The sequence below is a fragment of the Plasmodium gonderi genome (assembly GCF_002157705.1).
Source record: "Plasmodium gonderi DNA, contig: Chr12, whole genome shotgun sequence".
NCBI classification, from domain to species: Eukaryota; Apicomplexa; class Aconoidasida; order Haemosporida; family Plasmodiidae; genus Plasmodium; species Plasmodium gonderi.
The window spans coordinates 267,843-288,849 of NW_021628937.1; the positions used below are offsets into that span (position 1 = coordinate 267,843).

General features: G+C 24.5%; 4 protein-coding genes across 4 annotated transcripts; 2 read left to right on the plus strand and 2 right to left on the minus strand.

Annotated features, from left to right (window-relative positions):
• Positions 1-2,240: 2,240 nt before the first annotated feature.
• PGO_120370 (Plasmodium exported protein, unknown function) lies at positions 2,241-3,290 on the minus strand (the record flags this gene model as incomplete). Its single annotated transcript, XM_028688833.1, has 2 exons — positions 2,241-2,906; positions 3,102-3,290. 2 exons carry the CDS (start codon positions 3,288-3,290, stop codon positions 2,241-2,243), a joined length of 855 nt encoding a protein of 284 aa, XP_028544634.1.
• A 4,970-nt stretch (positions 3,291-8,260) lies between these two features.
• Positions 8,261-8,864, plus strand: PGO_120380 (hypothetical protein; the record flags this gene model as incomplete). Its single annotated transcript, XM_028688834.1, has 2 exons — positions 8,261-8,476; positions 8,664-8,864. The coding sequence occupies 2 exons, from the start codon at positions 8,261-8,263 to the stop codon at positions 8,862-8,864; spliced, it is 417 nt and encodes a 138-aa protein (XP_028544635.1).
• A 3,784-nt stretch (positions 8,865-12,648) lies between these two features.
• Positions 12,649-14,725, plus strand: PGO_120390 (tryptophan-rich antigen; the record flags this gene model as incomplete). Its single annotated transcript, XM_028688835.1, has 2 exons — positions 12,649-12,837; positions 13,082-14,725. The coding sequence occupies 2 exons, from the start codon at positions 12,649-12,651 to the stop codon at positions 14,723-14,725; spliced, it is 1,833 nt and encodes a 610-aa protein (XP_028544636.1).
• Positions 14,726-17,487: 2,762 nt separating this feature from the next.
• PGO_120400 (vacuolar fusion protein MON1) lies at positions 17,488-20,613 on the minus strand (the record flags this gene model as incomplete). The annotated part of the gene is made up of 3 exons (XM_028688836.1): positions 17,488-17,889; positions 18,124-18,244; positions 18,491-20,613. The coding sequence occupies 3 exons, from the start codon at positions 20,611-20,613 to the stop codon at positions 17,488-17,490; spliced, it is 2,646 nt and encodes an 881-aa protein (XP_028544637.1).
• Between the last annotated feature and the right edge of the window lie 394 nt (positions 20,614-21,007).

Sequence of the window (21,007 nt, forward strand, 5' to 3'; positions counted from 1 at the left end):
AATAGAAAAAATTTACTAAATGTAAATATATATTAATCGTATATAAAAGTATAAGAATTATAATTATAAACCTTAAAATGAAGTCAAATATTTAATAACTATAATTTTTAAAAATAACAGATATAATTTTTTATACTGATAAAAATTATTCTTAATATTCTTTTTTTTTCTTTTCATGTGCAGAAAAACAAAAGGTATTGACAAAAAAGTTGTAAATTGCATTACCAAAAAAAAAAAAAAAAAAAAAAAAAAAGAATATTCAAAACTAACAAACTGTATTTTATAAAATTGTAAAAAAAAAAAATAAAAAAAATAACTAAATTTTTAAAACAAAATTATACCTTAATCAAGTAACTGTGCTTGACCTTTTTAAAAAATGTAAAGAAAAAAAAAAAAAAAAAAAAAAAAAAAAAAAAACCTGGTTGTTGCGCTTGCTAAAAATGTTAAACTCCTCTCTTATTGCAGCATAAGAAAAGCAGTATTTGTTATTACTTATATTTAATGAAATAGCACAAAAGAAGAGTGATTATTTTTTTTTTTTCTTATGTACTTAGTTGTAAAATGATAAGAATTGTTTTGAAACATTTCTACAACACTTTTAATTTGTACCCTTTTAAAGAGAGTAGATTTATTCTTTATTAAAAAGCTATTTTTGTCTATGTATTAAATCAACTAAGCTTAATTTAATTGCAAATCCTATTTGATAATTCTTCGAATGCATCAAAAAAAAAAAAAAAATTTTTTTCCTCATTTATTTTTTTTTTTGGGATTTTTTAAGTTACCAAAGAATTATGCAAAAATATTAGTAAATTATTAACTCAAGTGTAGTGATAAAGCAAAGGAGCTAACCATAAAATTTACATGTATACAAAAAAAAAATAAAAAAATAACATAACCGAATATCATACACGTGCTATGCAATTAATATGCAATTAATAGAATAGACAAAAACATAAGGAAATGTATTTTTTCATTAAAAATTGAGTTGTTTCAACATATTAACTAGATTAGTAAATATACTTACGAAAATGAAAAATAAATTTTATTAATTAATTTCTTTTTTTTTTTTTTACCTACATCTTCATTTTCTCCTAGGGTAAACACAAAAAGAAATGTTCTTATTTAAAAATTCTACATAAAGGTTCTTAACAAAGGTAGAGTAAAATTCAAATTATTCAAAGCAATTAATTTTTAACTATGCGTGCGTGTGATAAAGGAATTAAAATGTAAATGAATTATTTAAAACACCTATTATTCACTTCTTATCTAATTGTACTATTAATTCATCAACTAAACTCAAACACGTTAATTTATTAAATTGAAATAAAATCATATTTAACTAGATTATTTCCCCATTCTAATTTAATAAATAAAGCGAAAGACTCAAATACGAACTGTTCTGAGCATATTAAAAAAGCGTATATCAACAAACTACCCTTTTTTCTAGGTAAACATATTTGTATCCCCTTCAGCACTTATTATGATCAGTTGTAGTTAAATACATAAATGTATACTTTACTATTCAGATGATAATTTAAGCATTGCAGACTCCTTTTTAATATTGAATAAAAATATTGTTTTAGTTTTTATTGTTTTTATCAAAAAAATTAAGAAGAATTACGGTTTTGCATTATTGTAGTACGTAGCTGTTTCGTCGCAGTTTATAAGTTCCCGTAAGTGTTATTAAATGGAAAAAAAAATTTTATTATAAAAAATGTGATTTCCATATGTACATAGTAATTAATACTCAGTATAACTGTATGCGCTGTAAGTCCATAAATTAACCGTGTTGCAAGATTAACTTTTTAAAGAATATAAATTAGAAACACAATATAGTACATAAATGTGTATATTTCATAATATGAAAAAAAAAAAATAAATAATATAATAAAATAAAATAATAAAATAAAATAAAAATATACAGATATTATAATTTAAATACTTGCATAAAATTATATAAGTATCAAGCCCACACATTATATGGAAGAATATTACATTACTTTGAAAACTGTTTTAAGCAAAACAATGAGGCCAAAAAATTGTAAAAAAAAAAAAAATAAATAAATTTATATACGTACATATATATAAATATGTATGTTAATAAATTACGTATATTCATATCTTTGATCTTTCCCCTGAAAATGTCTTATGTGTGTATGCGCATTTTCGCTTGTTTCTACATAACACTTACGAAGCCGCAAAGTTTCTTAAAAAGCAATTTATTTGTGGTTTTTCCTTTTTTAACTTGAAATTTTTGTTTCTTCTTCTTCTTCACCATTGCATCCACTCAGGTTGCATGTGTTTTGACAACTCTTATCACAGTAATCTTTGCAGCTTCCAGTTTTACATGGGATGACATTACTATTAACAATATTCTCTACTTCTGCTGTGCAATTTTGTATAATTTTATAAAACACATAAAGATAAAATGAAACGCACACAGTAGACACAAATTGAGATAATTTATAATGTCCTGATACTAAAAGTGTGTTTGCTAAAAGTTCAAGTAAAACTGGGGAGAAGAGAAATACATACTTTAAATAATTCATTAATCCACTAATAATGTGAGCATTTGATTCCATAAGCTCTCCAGCCTTTTTATTTCCTGCATCCAGGATATCGAACAATTTTTTCTCAAAATATGAATCTACGCTTTTTAAACTACATTTACAAGATGCACATAAATTCTGTTCGTATACTTCATTATTTTCACAATCATCTGATGATGCTTTTAAATTTTTATTTCTCGATTTTCCTGATTTGTTTCCCTGCTGCTTTTCATTTCCAGCGTTTCTATTAATCATTTCAAATTCAGCCGAATCTTTGGATGATAATATTCTCTCAGATTTTAAACCGAATGCGTTCTTAAGGTTGTCACGTAAACAAACGGAACTGCTCATGTTACCCTAAAGATAATGAAATAAATCGTGAATAATCAAAAATACGTTTTATTTTTTTTTTTTTTTTTGGAGTGTGATGGTGTAGTAATACAAAATATAATTTTAATAAATGAAAAAAAACACAAGAAAAAACATATAAAGTGACATATAATGATGTTCATCATATATAAGTATCAGCTTATATATTTCTTATTATCCTACATTGTCGTAATGCTGACATATCCATACTAAAATAGTAAATGCACAAATTTTTGTGATTGAAAGGAAATTAGTCTTTTGTTTTACAGTATCCTTCGAATCATTCACGGATGATGAGATAAAAGTGTTCTTTGAATGTGCACAGTTCCCACTCTCGTAGGTGTTTCTATTTACGTTATCACAATTTTTCATTATCATTTTTCTCAATTTTCTTAAAGATATATTTTTTGGTAATTAAATATTTTATTATGTATCACTATTTAATTATAGTTATGTACTATAAAATGTTTAGTGAGATAAATAGCTTTAAAGATATTTTTCAATAAAATTTGAATATCGAATGTATTATTATTTGGAATAACCCCAAGTTAAATTTATTTTTAAATAAAAATTAAATAAATTTTTTTGCGTATATTTATGCATGTACTGCAAATTTCAACTCTTTTTTTATTGAGGCAATTTTTTATTATATTATTTCACTTTTTTGTAAAAAGTTGTGGTAATTATATATAATATATAATTTTAATAATACAATAAAATTTTTATTACCCACAATCTCTTTTTTATAATTAAATAAAAAAAAAAAAAAAAAAAAAGCAATAAACTTATTCGTAAAAATATTGCTATATATATATATTATTTATTAATGTTATTATTTAATGTACGACAAAAATTGAAAATTTTTAAAAAAAGGAAATTTTCTTATTCCCTAATAAAATAAATAATATTTTTATATATAAATTATATATCACTTTTCTGCTTGAATATTATTGGGCTATATACAATATCAAAATTCTTTTTAAAATATAAAACAACGTTGTACTAAATAAAAGAACACAGAATGAAATCCAAAAATATAGAGAAATAAAAAAAGCTCATTTTCTTTTATTTCAATAAAAAAAGATATATAACATGTAGAAAAAAAAAAAAAGTTTGAAATTTTTTGTATAAATGCGTTAAAAAAAAAAAAAACATACCTAAAAAGCTTTATTACTCCAAAAAAATATTTATTGCATACAAATTATAAGTGCATGTATAAAACTATACCAAATTTTTATTTTTTACTTCGGATTCAAACTCCTAATATGATAGATAAAAAAAAAAAAGGATTATGATGGAATAGAGTAGCACATAGTAGGATCAATACCCTTTTTAAAAAAATACTATATTATATGTATTAGATAAAATTTTTCAGTAAAAATTATCAAAAAGGAGTACGATATCCATGTAAAAATTATCTTTATTTTTAATGTTAATTTTAGTAGATAAACTCAGGGCCATACATATTTATAAATGTATATACTACCCTAATTTATTACAAAAACTTTTTATTTTAATTAAAAAAATTCACACGTTTTATTGTTTAAAAAATATGTACTATTCCTTCCTGTTGTATGTTTTCTTCTTTTCACATATATATATGATAAAACATATTTAATAAATTTAGTATTTTATTTTTTTTTTTTTTATCCATGCCGATTAATGATAATTTAGCCAATTTTCAAAGGTTTGTAAATTGCAAACAAAAATAATAAGTCAAATCAAGCAATAGTAAAATTTTAAAGTAGTGTCTACCTAATATTATTGTGTGTGTTATAAGCATATAACCATGTTTCAGCGTAATTATATAAGGAATGTATCTTTAAAATAAAAGTACATAGTAACAATTTCCTAAATATTACTAACTACTACATTCTTTTCCCTAAAAAAAAAAAATCATCATGGATGACCAAAATACACACATTCAAAAGTTATTTATATTCCTGATGTATTATAGTAAAAGATCCCCAATTTTCATTTTAATATGAAAAAATTGAAAAAAATGTCATAAACACAAATAAATATTCATTTTTATTGAGTTAAACAAAAATTTTAGTTATAATAAAAAGGTACATTCATCGGTTAAAATGATTTTATTGAATTTTTTATTCTATTCTTGAATCTGCTACAAAAAAATTGAAGATCAACTAATCTTCATATTTAAAAAATAATTTTTGTCATTAGCAACATACTATACTCAAAAAATATGTAATAAAATTTAATGTGACCATATGAGCCTACTTTTTTTTTTTTTTTTTTTTGTCTTAACATTTATGTTCTCTAAAAAAAACTGTGGGTAAATTAGAGAAATTCCATCACATTTTATAAGAATTTAATAAAACTTATTTTAATGAGTAATATATATAACATGTCCATTTTGATGATAAAATTAAAAAATTAGAGTCTCCGCATCTACAGCTAATGTGGAAAACTGAATTTTTTAACAAAAACAATAGTAAATGTGTGCCCGAACATTTCGTTACTCTCGTTAATGAAACCATGACACTGATATAAAATGAAAGTATTTCTATGCATATTCACCACTTTTTCCATGAGCCTTAAATGTATACAAATGTATATATATAAAGAGAGCTATAAAAATTCACTTCAAAGTGTTTTCTACCAAAGGAAAAACTCATTTTCGTAAAATATTTATTAGCCTATATAAGCAAATCATGCTATTATATATTGTTTTACAATAATAATGATTCTTAATTTTTTATTAAATCTTTTTTAGCAATTAGCATGATTCACAAAGTATGATTTTTATGTATTAAGTAAAATTGAGCATTGAATGTGAAAATAATATGGAAAAACTTATATTCACGCAAAAAACGTAACTTTTCTGTGTAAATATTAACATTAAACTTTAATTCTCTCATATTATTCTAAACACTTTCTAACCCATCTATGTTTATTCCTTAAGTTGAGTTTATTTATTTATTTTTTTTATTCAAACGAAACGAAATAAAATATTTTAAATAATATAAGCTGAGAGCAGGGGAGGATAGATGTGTATCTATTAATTAACATGAAAAAAAAAAAAAAAAAAAAATCTCTATTGGATATAAAAAAAGCGATCAGAAAAAATACCCTTTCATAAGCAACAAATAGTATAATTTCATCTTAAACGAATGTTCGCTAGCATGACGAAACTCACACTCGAATAATTTACAGTGATATTTAAATGAATCTTTTTATTTAGAAATTATTTGTAATACATAATTTATTACTTTTATTAGCATTTTCTAAAAACACCAAAAAATATTTATTAAAAAAGTTTGCGAGTATAATAAAGAATGTATCTTAACAATACATTATGTGAAATGTACACGGTGAAAACATTTCAAATGATTTAAAAAGCTCATTTTACTAACCTCGTAATTTAAGCAAAATAAATTTTATGGAAATTCTTATTACGACTTCATTCAAGCGGAAAGGGTCATATTTTTCAAAAAGATTATTGTAAACGCAAAATGTATTTATTTAGGCATTTTTACTACACAATATATTTAAGGTTTCTTCTGAACTTAATGTTTTCAAAAGTTACTGATTTTTCAATATTATTATCATTTTTTTTTTTTTTTCTTATATAAGATAAACACTTAAATTTTTTTTTTATTTTTATTGTAAAAAAACTGCTTCTCCTTTTTAGTTCGTAATAAGAAATTAGGATAAAAACGATGTGTTTAATTCGATTAACAAATATTACACACATATACAAAACAATATAGTAAATTGCTGTGTTTATATTTTTGTCTATAACGATGTATAAAATATACCGTAAAAATAATTTAAAGAAGTGAAATTGCACCATGGGAAAGGAATAAAAATACAAAAAGTTTCTTCTGTATGTTTATTTTTAATCTTTACAATAAATTATTTTAACTAATCTAAAATTCCTTGTGTGTGTCTATCTATGTACAATATGAATGTATATATTTTTAATTGCCTTGAATTTTCTGATAAGGACAATGATTAAAATGCCTTTTTGATATTATTTCAAAATATAATGTTATGTGCAAGATAAAATGATCATTAATTAATTTTCAAATTTTTATATGTATATGCAGCATAAAAAAATTAGTCACAAAGTTAACATAAATTACTTTTTCATTTTACACATTTTAAATTTCGCTGCAGGTTAAAATTCCACTTTTATTGTGACACTTGTAATAACTCACACCCCCGCTCTCTTATAATTTAATTTACAGATTAAATGTGTAAATTAATGTATATATTTCATCTAATAATTAGAATTTATAGAATTTTAAAAAGAAAAAAAAAAAAAAAAAAAAAACTGTTAAAAATCTAATAATTGTTAAAATTTTCAATTTTTTTTTCCATTATTAACTAGTTTTACAGTGAGCAATAAAAAGGATAAAACATTTTCATTTTGATTTGGTTAAAACGCATGTACATACATGATAAATATGCATATAATTATAAATTAGGATCAATTCCAATTATTATATATATCACCCATTATTTTTATTTTTATTATTTCCATGATTTTTTTATTTTAAAATTTGCTATTATTTAAAAAAAAAAAAAAAAAAAAAAACACATTTATAATAGGAGAGTTTTTTTTTTTAGATTTATAAAAAAAGCAATTATGCAAAAATAAATAAATAAAAGGATAAGTGTACACTTTTCTATACCTATTTGATGCTAAAAGTAATGTTTTATTTATTTTGATTAATTATTTTTTTTTTTTACTATGCAATAAAAATAGAAAAATTACAATAAATGAGAGTTCTTATTAGAAATTAAAAAAAAAAAAATTATTTTTTAAAGTGGGAACCTAAATTTTTTATGCGACACTATTTTTACATTATATTTTAAAAAATTAGTTTTTATATTTCTCGATACCCCAAAAAAAAAAAAAAAAAAAAAAAAAAAATACTATCTAATTTATTGTTTATATTTTAATATACGTGTAACATGTAATTATACCATATATAATATTTATGTATATATGTTTTTTAAATTTTGTAAAAATAAATATAAAAATAAATATTAAAATAAATTTATACTTGTTGCAGATAAATTAGTTTAGAATTTTAAAATTTTATTTAATTTTTTTAAAAAATTATAAATGTAAACTCTAACATTTCTAAAAGATTATATATATCTTTAAATTTAATTACCATATTTTATACGCGAAGGGAAAATATTTCAAATTACATTTTTCCATATATATGTTCTTACGAATTATATAAAATAATAACATATAATTTACTAAGCCCATACTCAATCAAATATTTACGGCGTATAATTGAGGTATATATACGTACCAAAAGTTTAAATATGCTTATTTTAAACAATTTATATATGCGAAAATGGTGTTCCCACAATATAGATACCCAGATGTAGAATACTACAAAACAGTAGTTCACAGTTATTCCACCAATCGACCAGGAGTTATCCCTCTTTCAACAACAGCACATCATAACTTGTATACGCATCACCATTATGACAGTTCATCTGCTAATCTAGTTACTACTTATGTGTTTTTAGTATTGTTTTTAGCGCTATGCTACAGATTAATTGATAGAGTAAGTGACACATAAAAATGTGGATATACTTAAAAAAGGGGAGAGGAGTATTTCCTTCTTTTTTTTTTTTTTTTTTTTTTTTTTTTTCCTTTCCCCTAGTAATGTTTCAAATAATTATTATTCTTTTATTATACAAACTGTAATTGTACCTTTTTTTCTTCTTTTTCCTTTTTTTTAATATTTACAGATGTTTTTCCAAGGTAGATTAATAAATACGATCTTCAATTTTAATCTAGATGGCGAGGAAGACATGGACTCTACAATTATGGCTGATGCCGAATATCTTCAAGAAAACGTAAATGATCATGAAGAAACGGAAACATGCAGTTCAAATTGTGAACAGAGTAATAAAGTTAAAAAAGAAAAACAAGAATCTTCTAGCGATTAAATTAAATATGAATAATCAGAAATTTAAAAAGATATACATCAGAATAGGAACTTATTTTGGATTTTCTGAAAGATAATAAAATTACATATATAGTCATATATTACGTACACATTATGAAAACACACAGACATTGTAATGTTATAATTAATTTATGAGTGTTATTCATTCCCACTTTTTTTTTTTTTTTTTTTTTTTTTTTTCTTATTCTCCTTATATATGATTTTGTGTTCTTGTTTTAAAAAAAAAAAAAAAAAAAAAAAAAAATGTATATTTTATATATATATTTATGTCATAACATATTTTGTGTCAAAAATGATGAGCTTATAAGAGCACGGAAATTATTTTTTTTTTTCTTTTATTATAATATTTTTTTATACACTTATGACACATACTTGGTAAATGGATAAAACGTCTAACATCGATATATATATATATATATATATTCTTACATCTGTTTACATATAACTCTATATGGATGTGTGTTGCCATAACAAAATCGTAGCTTGTCTTACAAAACCATAGTTTTTATCATGCTTAAAAAGAAAAAACAATATGAAAATGTAAGATCGTCCTAATTTATAATTTTTCATATAAATAGATAAAATCATTATTGCATTTTTTTATATTTTATTTATTATTTTTTCTTTTTTTTTTATTGAGTTTTAAACTCTCCATGAGAAAACAATGGTTGTAATGAACGACAAAACATATTAACATTATTGATAAAGCGAATAATTAGATATAAGAAACATTTTATTTTTAATTCTAATAATTTCAATAATTCACATTCATCAGAAAAATACTTTATTTTTATACATTTTATTACGAATTATAATTATATATTACAAAAAAAAAAAAAAAAAAAAAAAAAAAAAATACCCTATTTATTCTGCTTTATTACTATACCAATTTCTCTAAATGTAATAAGGAAAAAAAAAAAAAAAGTGTTGTTATCGTGATGTTCTTGATTACTGTTTTTATGACAAAACCCACGATGCGTAAATTTTATATATCGCCATTACTGCCTTTTTTTCCTATAAAACAAAATAATAATACCTTGTTCTTTGCAGTCATTCCAAAAAGGATAATCAATGGTGTAAATTAAAATGGTTCCTTGAATGCTTTTGTATAAAGGAAATAAAAATTCTTTAAAAATAAATGTCTAATTGTATATAATACCACAAGGAAATGTTTTGTATTGTGCTTTTTTTTTTTTTTTTTTTTTTTTTTTTTTTTTTTTTTTTATTTTTTTTTTTTTTTTTTTTTTTTTTTTTTTTTTTTTTTTTTTTTTTTTTTTTTTTTTACAGTTATTTAACTTTTAGTCCTATTTTATGCTTGAATATGCATTTACTATTTACGGTAATTTCAAAATAAAAAAACGTCCCTATCAAACTGTTACACACCAACTATAAAATACTACATTTAGAATTATTTTAAAATTATTTTATATTATCTATAACAACAAACGGTCATTCTTTAAAGCAGAACTGATGATAATATCACTTAAATAAAATGTTCTCTATTTGCAGAAAGGAAAATAACTATATGTATTTTAGTAACATAGTTCAGAAGAAAAGCTAAGATACGATATATAATAATCCCTTTCACTTTTTTATAAACTTCTGATAAAAACATATTTTCTAAATATACAGCATGTATTAAAAAAAAAAAAAAAAAAAAAAAAAAAAGTATATATGCATTTTTTTTAATTTTATCTTATCACACGCAAAAACGTTGCACATTTAAAGTGTTTTTCATTTAATCAGCAGTCTAACACTAAAACATCTTACATTTTTTTTGCATACAGATTAAGAAATGTCTTAGTATTATAATACGACTATATTTTACACTTTACTAATTAACATCTAGAGGTTTTAATTGGCAATTTAGTGTTCACGTACAATTCTTAACATTATGTAATTACGACACGTCAGTAAGGCATACATTAATATATTGACATTTTAGTTTTCAAAATGTTAGCAATTTATAAGTCTGCTTTAATTCTGGAGTTAATCATTCTCATAAAATAACTCAGTCCCATGTATTAAATACGGCAAAAATGCTTAACAATTTTCAATACCTTTCTTAGACCTAGAAAGGTACATGCACATATATATATATGTACTACCCTATATAGTGGTCGGAAATTTTGTTATTTAATTATGAGCATTACAACTTCTTTATGAATTGTAAGAAATTACACTTTTTATTTCATCTTTTTTAATCAAAATGTAAAAAGTAAACATTCTTTTTTTTTTTTTTTTTTTTTTTTTTTTCTTCTGAATTAAATAGAATACTATACCATTCACTAAATTTTTAACATATTTTTAAAACATATTAAATGAAAGAATTGCAACCGTTTTTTAATAAATCATAAAAATCGAGGATGCAACAGAATTTATCATTTGTAAACATTTTCGTTAAATTTTTATTTTTTATAGCATTGCTAAGAAATTGTATAACGAGAACAAAAAATAATCAAAACGATTATAAAATATATATGTACCTTCTAGGACGTGTATCCAGGAAATACAACATATACTTAATTAAAACATAATTCGATATTTTCTTTTTGCCTCCATTCGATTTGTTAACCTTGAAAAGGCATCTTAATTATAAGGACAGAGTGAAATATTTCAGCCTTATTTGGGAATTTATTCAATAATTTATAAAACAAAAAAAAAAAAAAATAAATAAATAGAAGAATAATTCAAATCTAAATAAGTAGATTTTTTCTACTTCACATGTAAAGAAGTTTTGATAAACGTTTATAAATGTTCTATCATTGAATTTTCTCTTTCCATTTTCATATATATACATGTCCTTTTTAATGATTAAAATATTTTACAATTTATTTATCATTCCTGGATTAGTAAAATTATTAGGTTAATATTTTGTATTCGCCACCAAAAAAAAAAAAAAAAAAAAAAAAAAAGCATCATAATAAGACCAAAAAAACAAAAGGGTAAATAATTCCATAAGCTCTTCATTGCATTTATAAATAGTCACTATTAATGCTAATTCAAGAATATGTATGCATGTATATATATATATGTACTATGGTTTAATGAGCTTATATGTACAGAATGAATTTCGATTATTTCATCCCTTTTTTATTGGTTGTAACTGAGCATCCAATTTTTTTCTACATTTCTTAAGAAAACTAAAGTAGAAATAAAATAATGAATAAACGAGTATATAAAATGAAATTATATACTATAGAATTCATATTCCGAACATATTTGCAAAAGAGAAAAAAAAATAAATAAAATAAAATATATTGAAAATTTTGTTCAATTTTTTAAATCAAGTTATTGCAACTACCAGCATGCGATTAAAAATTAAAAGTGACTCTTAAACAGAGACGTTTACGCTTTTAAAGTTACATTTAAATAAAAAACGTTTTGTTTTATAAATTTATGCATTATATATACATATATTTTTTTTTTTATTCATTTCATTATAGTGAATGTGAATTTTGACTATATTTCTGGTGCAATAATGTGAATATTTATTAGTCGTTTTGTTCTTTTTCGTGATCTTATTCCTTTCTTATCCCTTTTTTTTTTTTAGTTCTAATATAGTGTCGTGTTCGTGTTATTTTTTTTTTTTTTCTCTCCGTTCTGTTTTTTTAATAATATCTAGATTTATATATATACATATATATATGTATATATTTTTTTTTATAAAATTCATTTACTCTCGTATAAACTGCATCAAGAAATATAGGACTAAAGTTATTCACCAGTAAAACAAATATTTTTAAAAAAATATACAAAACACCATGGAAGGAAATGCTATGCAGAGCGGTAGATTATCCCCGCTGAACTTAGCTGCTCCTGTATTAAATGAAGGTATTAATATTGGAAAAAGACTCGTACAAAAACTTAGCGCATCGACTGTTGCAGATGTTATACTAATAACAGCATTTTTCACTCTCTACAAGCTATATAAAGACGTTAAAAAAATGAAGGTAAGATACACTTCAAATTATGGACATTGATGTCAATACGTTATGAAGTACATATGCATAAGTTGATTGTATGGTGTTTATCTAGTTCGTCTTCTTTAAGGATTGGAATTAAAACCTATATCACACATATGTACATACATATATACAGATTTTCATGCACATATACTTTTCACATACACATGCATGCACTTTCCATATGCACATACCCACATTTTAATCCCTTTATCTTAACTCCGTAATGTAGTTCCTTCAGAAACGAGAAAGCAATGAAATATTCTTCGATGCATTTGGAGTTCTAGGTGATGAGACAAGTGTAGAAGATAAGATTCAGAACCATCTAAGAGAGGTAGAAAAACATAATAACAAAGTGCAAAGATTACAGCAATGGTTTAAAGATATAGAAAGAAGAGTGATTGAAGAAAGAAGAAAAGTAGATATAGCAGTAGGAAGAACTAAAAGTGATGATATAATAGAACGAGCAAAACAAACAACACAACAAATATCTGAATCAGAGCAAGAAAAAGAAATAACATTAAGTGAAACAGAAGAAAAAGAAATAATGGAAAATGGAGTCCAAAAAATTAAAAAGGGTTTAAATATAATTGAAGAACTGATGCAAAAATATGATGATGGCACAGGGAAGATACCGACAGACAATATAGGATCATATCACCAGGAAGTAGAAATACCTGAGGACAAAATGACAGAACTTGAGGAAGGCCTCGAATTATTTCAAGAAGGATTAAAATTAATTGAAGGGCGCGTAAAAAAATGTGCTGGTGAATATGAAGTAGATGAAATAAAAATAGAAATTGAAGACCAAGATGAAGGAAGCGATAGTTCCTCAATACATATATATCCCCATAGTGCAATTCTAAAAGAACCATCTTTTGCATCAAAGAAGGATGCATACAAAAGCAGGATGGACCAAGTACAAAAGTGGATAAACGAAATAGATGCATCTATAAAATGCGAAGCAAAAAAAATAAAGGAAGAAATAGATGCTGATGCTAATTCAACAGACCAATGTGCACAAGAGACATTAGATCCAAATGAAAATGAAGAAAGCATAATAGAAGACGAAACACAAGCAAATGAAAACGAACTGGAACAAAATGAGAAAACAGAAAATAATAACGAATTAACAGAAGAGTGGAAAACTAATGAGTGGAAAAAATGGATGAATAATATGGAAGAAAAATGGGAACATTTTACACAATCGATGGAACAACGTAAAAAAAAGTGGATTCAAAAAAAAGAAGGTGAATGGGAAGATTGGCTCACAAACATGCATTATAATTGGGTTGCTTTTATTAACAAATTGGAGGGAGATTATATAAATGATGCAGTAAATGCATGGACAGAATGGGGTGAAAAAGATTGGAGAGGAATAATAGAAATGGAATGGAAAAGACCTATGAAAATAAAATGGATAAATTTGCTAAAAAATAGTGAAGAAGCTTGTGAAAGAAAACTATTTAAATACTGGGATGATTGGAAAGATAAAAACTGGAATAAATGGAAAAATAAAAATTGGAAAAATCAAGAATATGAAATGTGGAATAAATACGAAAACAAGGAAGATTTAACAAACAATGAAAATTGGCAAAAATGGAAAAAAAGGTTGTCAACAGAAAAAAAAGAATGGGAAAATTGGGTAAACCAAAAAGAATTTTTATTAATGAGCACAGAATGGACCCAGTGGGAAAAATGGAAAGAAAACAAATGGAATTATTTAATTCAATGGATGAAACGAGTACAAGCAGATTGGTTAGAAACCAAACCATGGGAAACATGGAAAAAGACAAGAAATGAAATTTACGAATCAAGCATAAATATGGAAGATGATGTGCAAGAAAGTGCAGAAGAATATATAATTAACAGTTAAAATGAAAACATCTATTCTCTATTCCAGAGGGGAAAAAGAAAAAAAAAAAAAAAAAAAAAAAAAGTGGGACATTTAAAATTTTTTCAATATATGGAGCAGCTTTTGCTCCTGATTAAACCACGTTCTGATAATTAAATTGGGATATTCTTAATAAGATAATTTCCCAGTAGAATCTCATGTGAACATTTTTTTTTTTTAAATGACTATTTAAATGATCCTTTTATTTACTCTCTACCAAATAATTTCATATCTACATATGTCAATGAGACCATTTGTCGATATTATACATAGCACATTTTTTGAAATCACCAATTTTTTTTTTTTTTTTGTTAAAATTTTCCACGTTGAAACTATATTTTGTTAAATTTCTTTGTCCCATTAACAGTTTATTTATGATATGTGTAGATATTTACATATGTCTCAACAATAATTATCATTTTGAATATTTGTCTTAAATACTTTTTTTTTTTTTTTTTTTCCCCTTCATCACCCTTAATTTTATACAATGTGGTGGGGGAGGAAGGTATTCACCTGGAATTCGTCCAGTAACCATAGAGAAAATGCATATATATATATATATATATGTATATACATATGAATGTATACAATCATGTTGTAAAAACTGAGAATGTCTCCCCACCCACTCAATCGGCTTAAACCATATGTAGATATCCATCAAGTGTATGCACATTCCCCATGTGAAAATATTTACATGTAATACAGACTTAGAATTGATTTTCATCAACATACCAATAAAATGATGCCATATGTATGTATTTATTTGTACGCCTTTTGTAACCAATAAAATTTCACCTTTTCATTAATTTTTTTGTGCATATCATAGTTTCTCAATTTCAGTGAATGATAATTTATATATTTTCTTCGTGATTATAATTATCAAGTCAAAACTACTTATTCATTTTAACTCTGATATATAACAAATCATAATACAAGGAAATATGTATTAATTACAACTTGGTATATTTTAATTTGCAAAAACTAGAAAAATGTAAACATATTTTAACTTAATTCAGTTAATAGTACAGTAAGTTACCTCGTACTATATTCTGAGGGATAGCAAAATTATTCTCAGCTAATATTTCAAAAAATGTACTTTGTGCGCATACAGATAAGTTATATAAAAAATCAAGAAAGAACAACATCCTGCACATTAGTCATAAGTATTAAGATTGATCATAAATCTTTTAATATATGAACACATATATATATATATATATGTTTGTATGTATCTTGAAGGTAAAACTCAATGCAAAATGCAATTTTTTAATTCCTCATTTTTGTGAATGAAAAGCCCCACCTCTTAAATTAAATGGATTCCCTAATTTTTTCTTAAATAGTAAAACTTATTCTTTATAAAAATAAAGACATGTTTTTTGTTTTGTCAAATCGGAATTTCTTCCATCCAAAAATGGATGTTTTGTTAATTTTGGATTATTTTTATTTATTCGAATAATCCTAGAATGTTAAGCATCTTAAAACATTTATTAATTTCTTTCCAGTTGTGACATTGGTTAAAATTAATACAAATAAAATATATTCGTACACATTCTTTTTCTGTGCCATATATCAGAAAACTTCACTAGGGTTACATATCCCCCACAGCTCTAAATTCTAATGTCCACAATTTAAAAAAAAAAAAAAAAAAAAAAAACTCAACTACTATATTCAACACTTTGGGAAAGCCACTTCCCTCATATACATAAATACAATTGTAAAACGTATTGAAAATTTTGTTCCATAAGTAATGATAATAAACGCACTACCAATTTTATTTATGTCTAATATATTTTCCTTTGAAAATCTATAATGTAAATGTTAATTCATAAGATGAACATATACACTATTTGAAGTTATGATTTAATAAAAGGTAGTTTTACACCTACTAGGAAGCATGTTAAAATATACGTTTTCTCCAGGTAAAAAATGACTTGTAGTTAAATTCTCAGGGGAGCGAGAAGTGGCAAATGAAAGTAGTGAATGTTTTGTTATTTGTTAAAAAAAAAATCCAAACAAAAAGAAAAGAAAAAAATGTACGTTAAACTCAGGATAAAACGCGTTAAAATGAATTTAATTTTTTCTAAAATGTCATTTTAATTCTGTCTTTTTTCGGATGTCATGTCAACTACAATAAGCTTCCCGTGCATTCTATCTTATGGTGCATTCCTTTTATAAATCTTTACAAACAAACAAACAAACAAAAAAAAAAAAAAAAAAAAAAATGAAATAAAATAAAATAAATGTTCATTAGCTGATCCTTATTCGGGCGCGTTTCATTCTCAAGTACAGTTCACACCATTAATCACTATAATTGTAAAACAAAATGGGTAAAAAAAATGATGTTAAAATACCTTTAAACTAGCATTTCTCTTGTCTCAGATTACTTGTATAAAACAAAATAAATAAAACTATACCAAATGAGGTAAAGAGAAATACAACAAATGGGAAAAACTCCCCCAATATGCAAATGGTTAATTAAGCAGCTTGGTAAACCAATAAAAAATCAAACTAGATAAAAAAAAAAAAAATTAGAAAAAAAGTAGAAAAGAGTTAGAAAATTTCACTTCGTCATAAATTAATACTAATCTCATTTCTTCATAAAATATAACAAGAAAGAAAAATATTTCAACCTATTATTTTGGGGATAATTTTTAATAGGCTTCATATAAAAAGTATGCAATACTATTAGTAATGCAAATTGAATTTCACTCAAAAAAAAAGAAAGTAAAATAAAATAAATCTTGTCAAGTAATTTGTTTTATGTTGTTGATAAATATTTCTTTATGATATGTTGCAATAACTTTTAAAATTTCATTAATGTTATCATCATTAACTTCAACATGAAATGGGACTGATAAATATAAGTGATAAAGATTTGTTTTAATGCAATAAAATTTTTCGTGCTCAGTCTCTAGGTATATTTGTGCAGGCAATTTGGAGTCTCTTAATATATCATCACACTTTTGGTACACTCTGAAAACCCTTTTCACCTTATCATTCCCAATTTTGGAGCTGTAATACTGTTTTAAATATGGAATATAATAACACACGTGAATGATCTCAATACTTGGAATTTCTGGAAGTTCGAATGGGGAGTTGTCCGCAGCTTTTACAATTTCATCGTAGCATCCAGAGCTTATTAATATCTGCAACCAGAAAAAAAAAATAATAAATAAATGAATGAATGAATATACACGTGTCTATATATGTGTGCTGATGTACACTTGTACATGACACCCTATATTTTATTAAACTGTAAACACTTCCACCAACGCGTGCTTATTACATACATTTTTGCGCATTATTTCCTTCCCCTTTTTTTTCATTATATAACTCTACGTGCACAAAATTTATCCTTTCTATTTTATCTTTCGTATAACCGTTTCAATCATTGAGGTGTGTCTTGAAAGGTGGAAAAAATCTCTGGACGATGCATGTGAGCATACATAAACACAACAAATTTTTTTCCTAATGTAGTTAATATAGGCATATAAGAAAAGGCTGAACGTGAGAGGGGTGGGGAGGGGAATGATTCAAAATGGATGATAAATTCATAATAAATTTTTTTTTCAAAAAAAAGGTTATTCATTTTCTTATATCTTTGCTATACCCTTGTAGAGGTACGAATATGTATACACGTTAACATGAATACGTTTTTCTTTACATTTGCATACTTATGTTTTCTCTATTATGTATGCAAAGTGGAAAATTAAAAAAAAAAAAAAAAAAAAAAAATTTCTTTCATACTTTGGGTTGTAAATAGGTAAACAAATGGGAGTCCAAGATTCTGCATTCTTAAAGGATTTCATTGATGTTATCATATTGATAAGGATTATTATATCCATCGAATTGATGGTATATTTGGATACAGATATTCCAATAATTTTATCATTTATAATTAAGAAGGACAACAAAACATTGTTAATTTTGAAGGACGAAATCAAATTGTTTATTTTGTTACGGTAATCTTGTTTTAAAGGTAAAGGTTCAAAACCATCAAAAATGGAATACATGTTTTTAGAACAAGATGATATTAAATTACACATAAGGATATCAGCACCATCTAACAAATATCTTATATCGAATGATGGTTTTATTTGAAATGATTTATCAATGCTCTTAGTTAATAATGATATAATTTGAAAATACATATAATTTAAAATGTGCAAAATGTAATTAGTGCTCTCATTAACTTTAGAAATGCATACTAAACATAATACTTCTTTGTCTAAATAAACTACTTTTGTGTTCTTACTCATAATACATTTTAACGAGTTTTTTGTATATGTTTCATTACATTTTTTATTTGTTTTTACATCTGTGCTACTGCCTGAAAAAGAAAAGGACTCTATTTTTGATATAATTGCAAGTAAAGCTCCATAAAAACTTGTTAAATTTTCTTCATTACCATATCTTGTAAAAACTGGTTTCCCCGAATAGGTAAAAATGAAAAAGTGTCTTTTGTGTTTGTACCACAAGGAGCTGGTTTGATCTTCATGTATTTTTTTTTTTTTTAATAAAAAGTTGGAATTATTTGTATTATCTTCTTGAGGTTCATTATTTTCAAAATAGTTTAAAATGTCCATTTTCTTAGATTTTTCACTCTCCAATTTGGATTCTTCTTCATCTACGTTATTCTTATCACATATATTGGATTCTTCTTCATCTACGTTATTCTTATCACATATATTGAATTTTTCTTCATCTATGCTATTCTTATCACATATATTGGATTCTTCTTCATTCATATTATTTGCAAACGTATTTTCACTAATATCATTTTCTACACTATCTAATGCATTGCTCTCCAAATTGTTATTTCTTAATAATGTATCCCCCTCATTGTATGTTACACCTTTTTCTTCAATTTTTCTTTTTTCTTTTTTCTTCACTATTTCCTTGTTTCCTCCCTCAGATTCATTTTTGACATCCACAGTAGTAACACTTCCACCCTCACAATCTGCGTCAATTTCATCATTTTCCACATTACCATTCAGATTTGTCTCACTTTTTTTTCCCTCCTCCAGCACAGCTGATCTGACAATAATACTGTTTGATGAGTTACTAATAAATGAAAAATCATCATTAGGTTCGTTACTCAAATCTCTGAATTCTGTAATGTTTGTTGTGTTTAACGTTAATTTTTTATTTCCTAACGCAAAAGATTCTTCATAGCTTTTAATGCTTACACCGTCTTTCCGAAAAGACATTTCTAAATCTTTCTCTTTATAATCATCAAAAGGATTCATTCCTCTCTCTTCACAATTTACTACAAGAGGAGAGTGCTCATTGTTGTAAAAATTTTCATATTCATCTTCCTTTAACACATTGCTATCTTCTTTTTTTAGCAAAAAGGTATCATCACCTTTTGGAAGTGTAGTATTATCTCTTAGCATAGCAGAATCTGCTAATCCTCCTAAATGATCTTCCATCATTAACTGCACAGCGTTATTATTCTTTCCTTCCACTTCATTTTCTGTGTCCTCAAAAAATTTCTCAAGCTCTTCATCAGTGTATGAGTTGTACATTTCATCGGAATGCACTAAATTATGTTCATTATTATTGTTTAACATATCCTGTGCATATTCCTCATGGTTAAAGAATTTCTCTGTCTGCCCTTTTACCTCATCTAAGCCTTTCGCATCGTAAAAATTTATATCTTCACTTGTTTCAGCATGAACCGAGTCCTCCATGGGACCTTCATACATAATACCATCATCACGGTCATCACGAATATTTTGATAACCGCAATCATTTTTTCTTACACCAAAAACTGACTTGGAAGATTTCTCAGATATACTTGTATAATTAGATGGAATTTTATTTTTCTTTTCACTTGTGTCACTTCCTTCTTCATGTGTAATTTCCATCTTTTAAATGTTTTCAAATGGAAGATTTAAAATTGAAGAGGAAGGGTTAAATTAAAAGCTTGTTTTTTTTTTTTTTTTTTTTTTTTTTTTTTTTTTTTTTCCCCCCTTGTTAAGCTTGGTACAAAATACTACCTAATTTTCAATGTCACATTTTCGTACATTCCTTATCTCTTTTTATTTTGTTTTGCTTAATTTTACATATTTTTTACTTTTTTTTCTTTCGCCCTTATATTCTTACGTTTTACCAGGTAACACTTTTATATTCATTTTTTGAACAGCTACTTTATTTTTCTTTTTTCCATTGTGAAAATAAAATTGATCTCATAGTTACAAACATTTGATAAACTACATCCAAATTTTGTTGAAATGTTTTTGCCTTACGAGATGATATTTT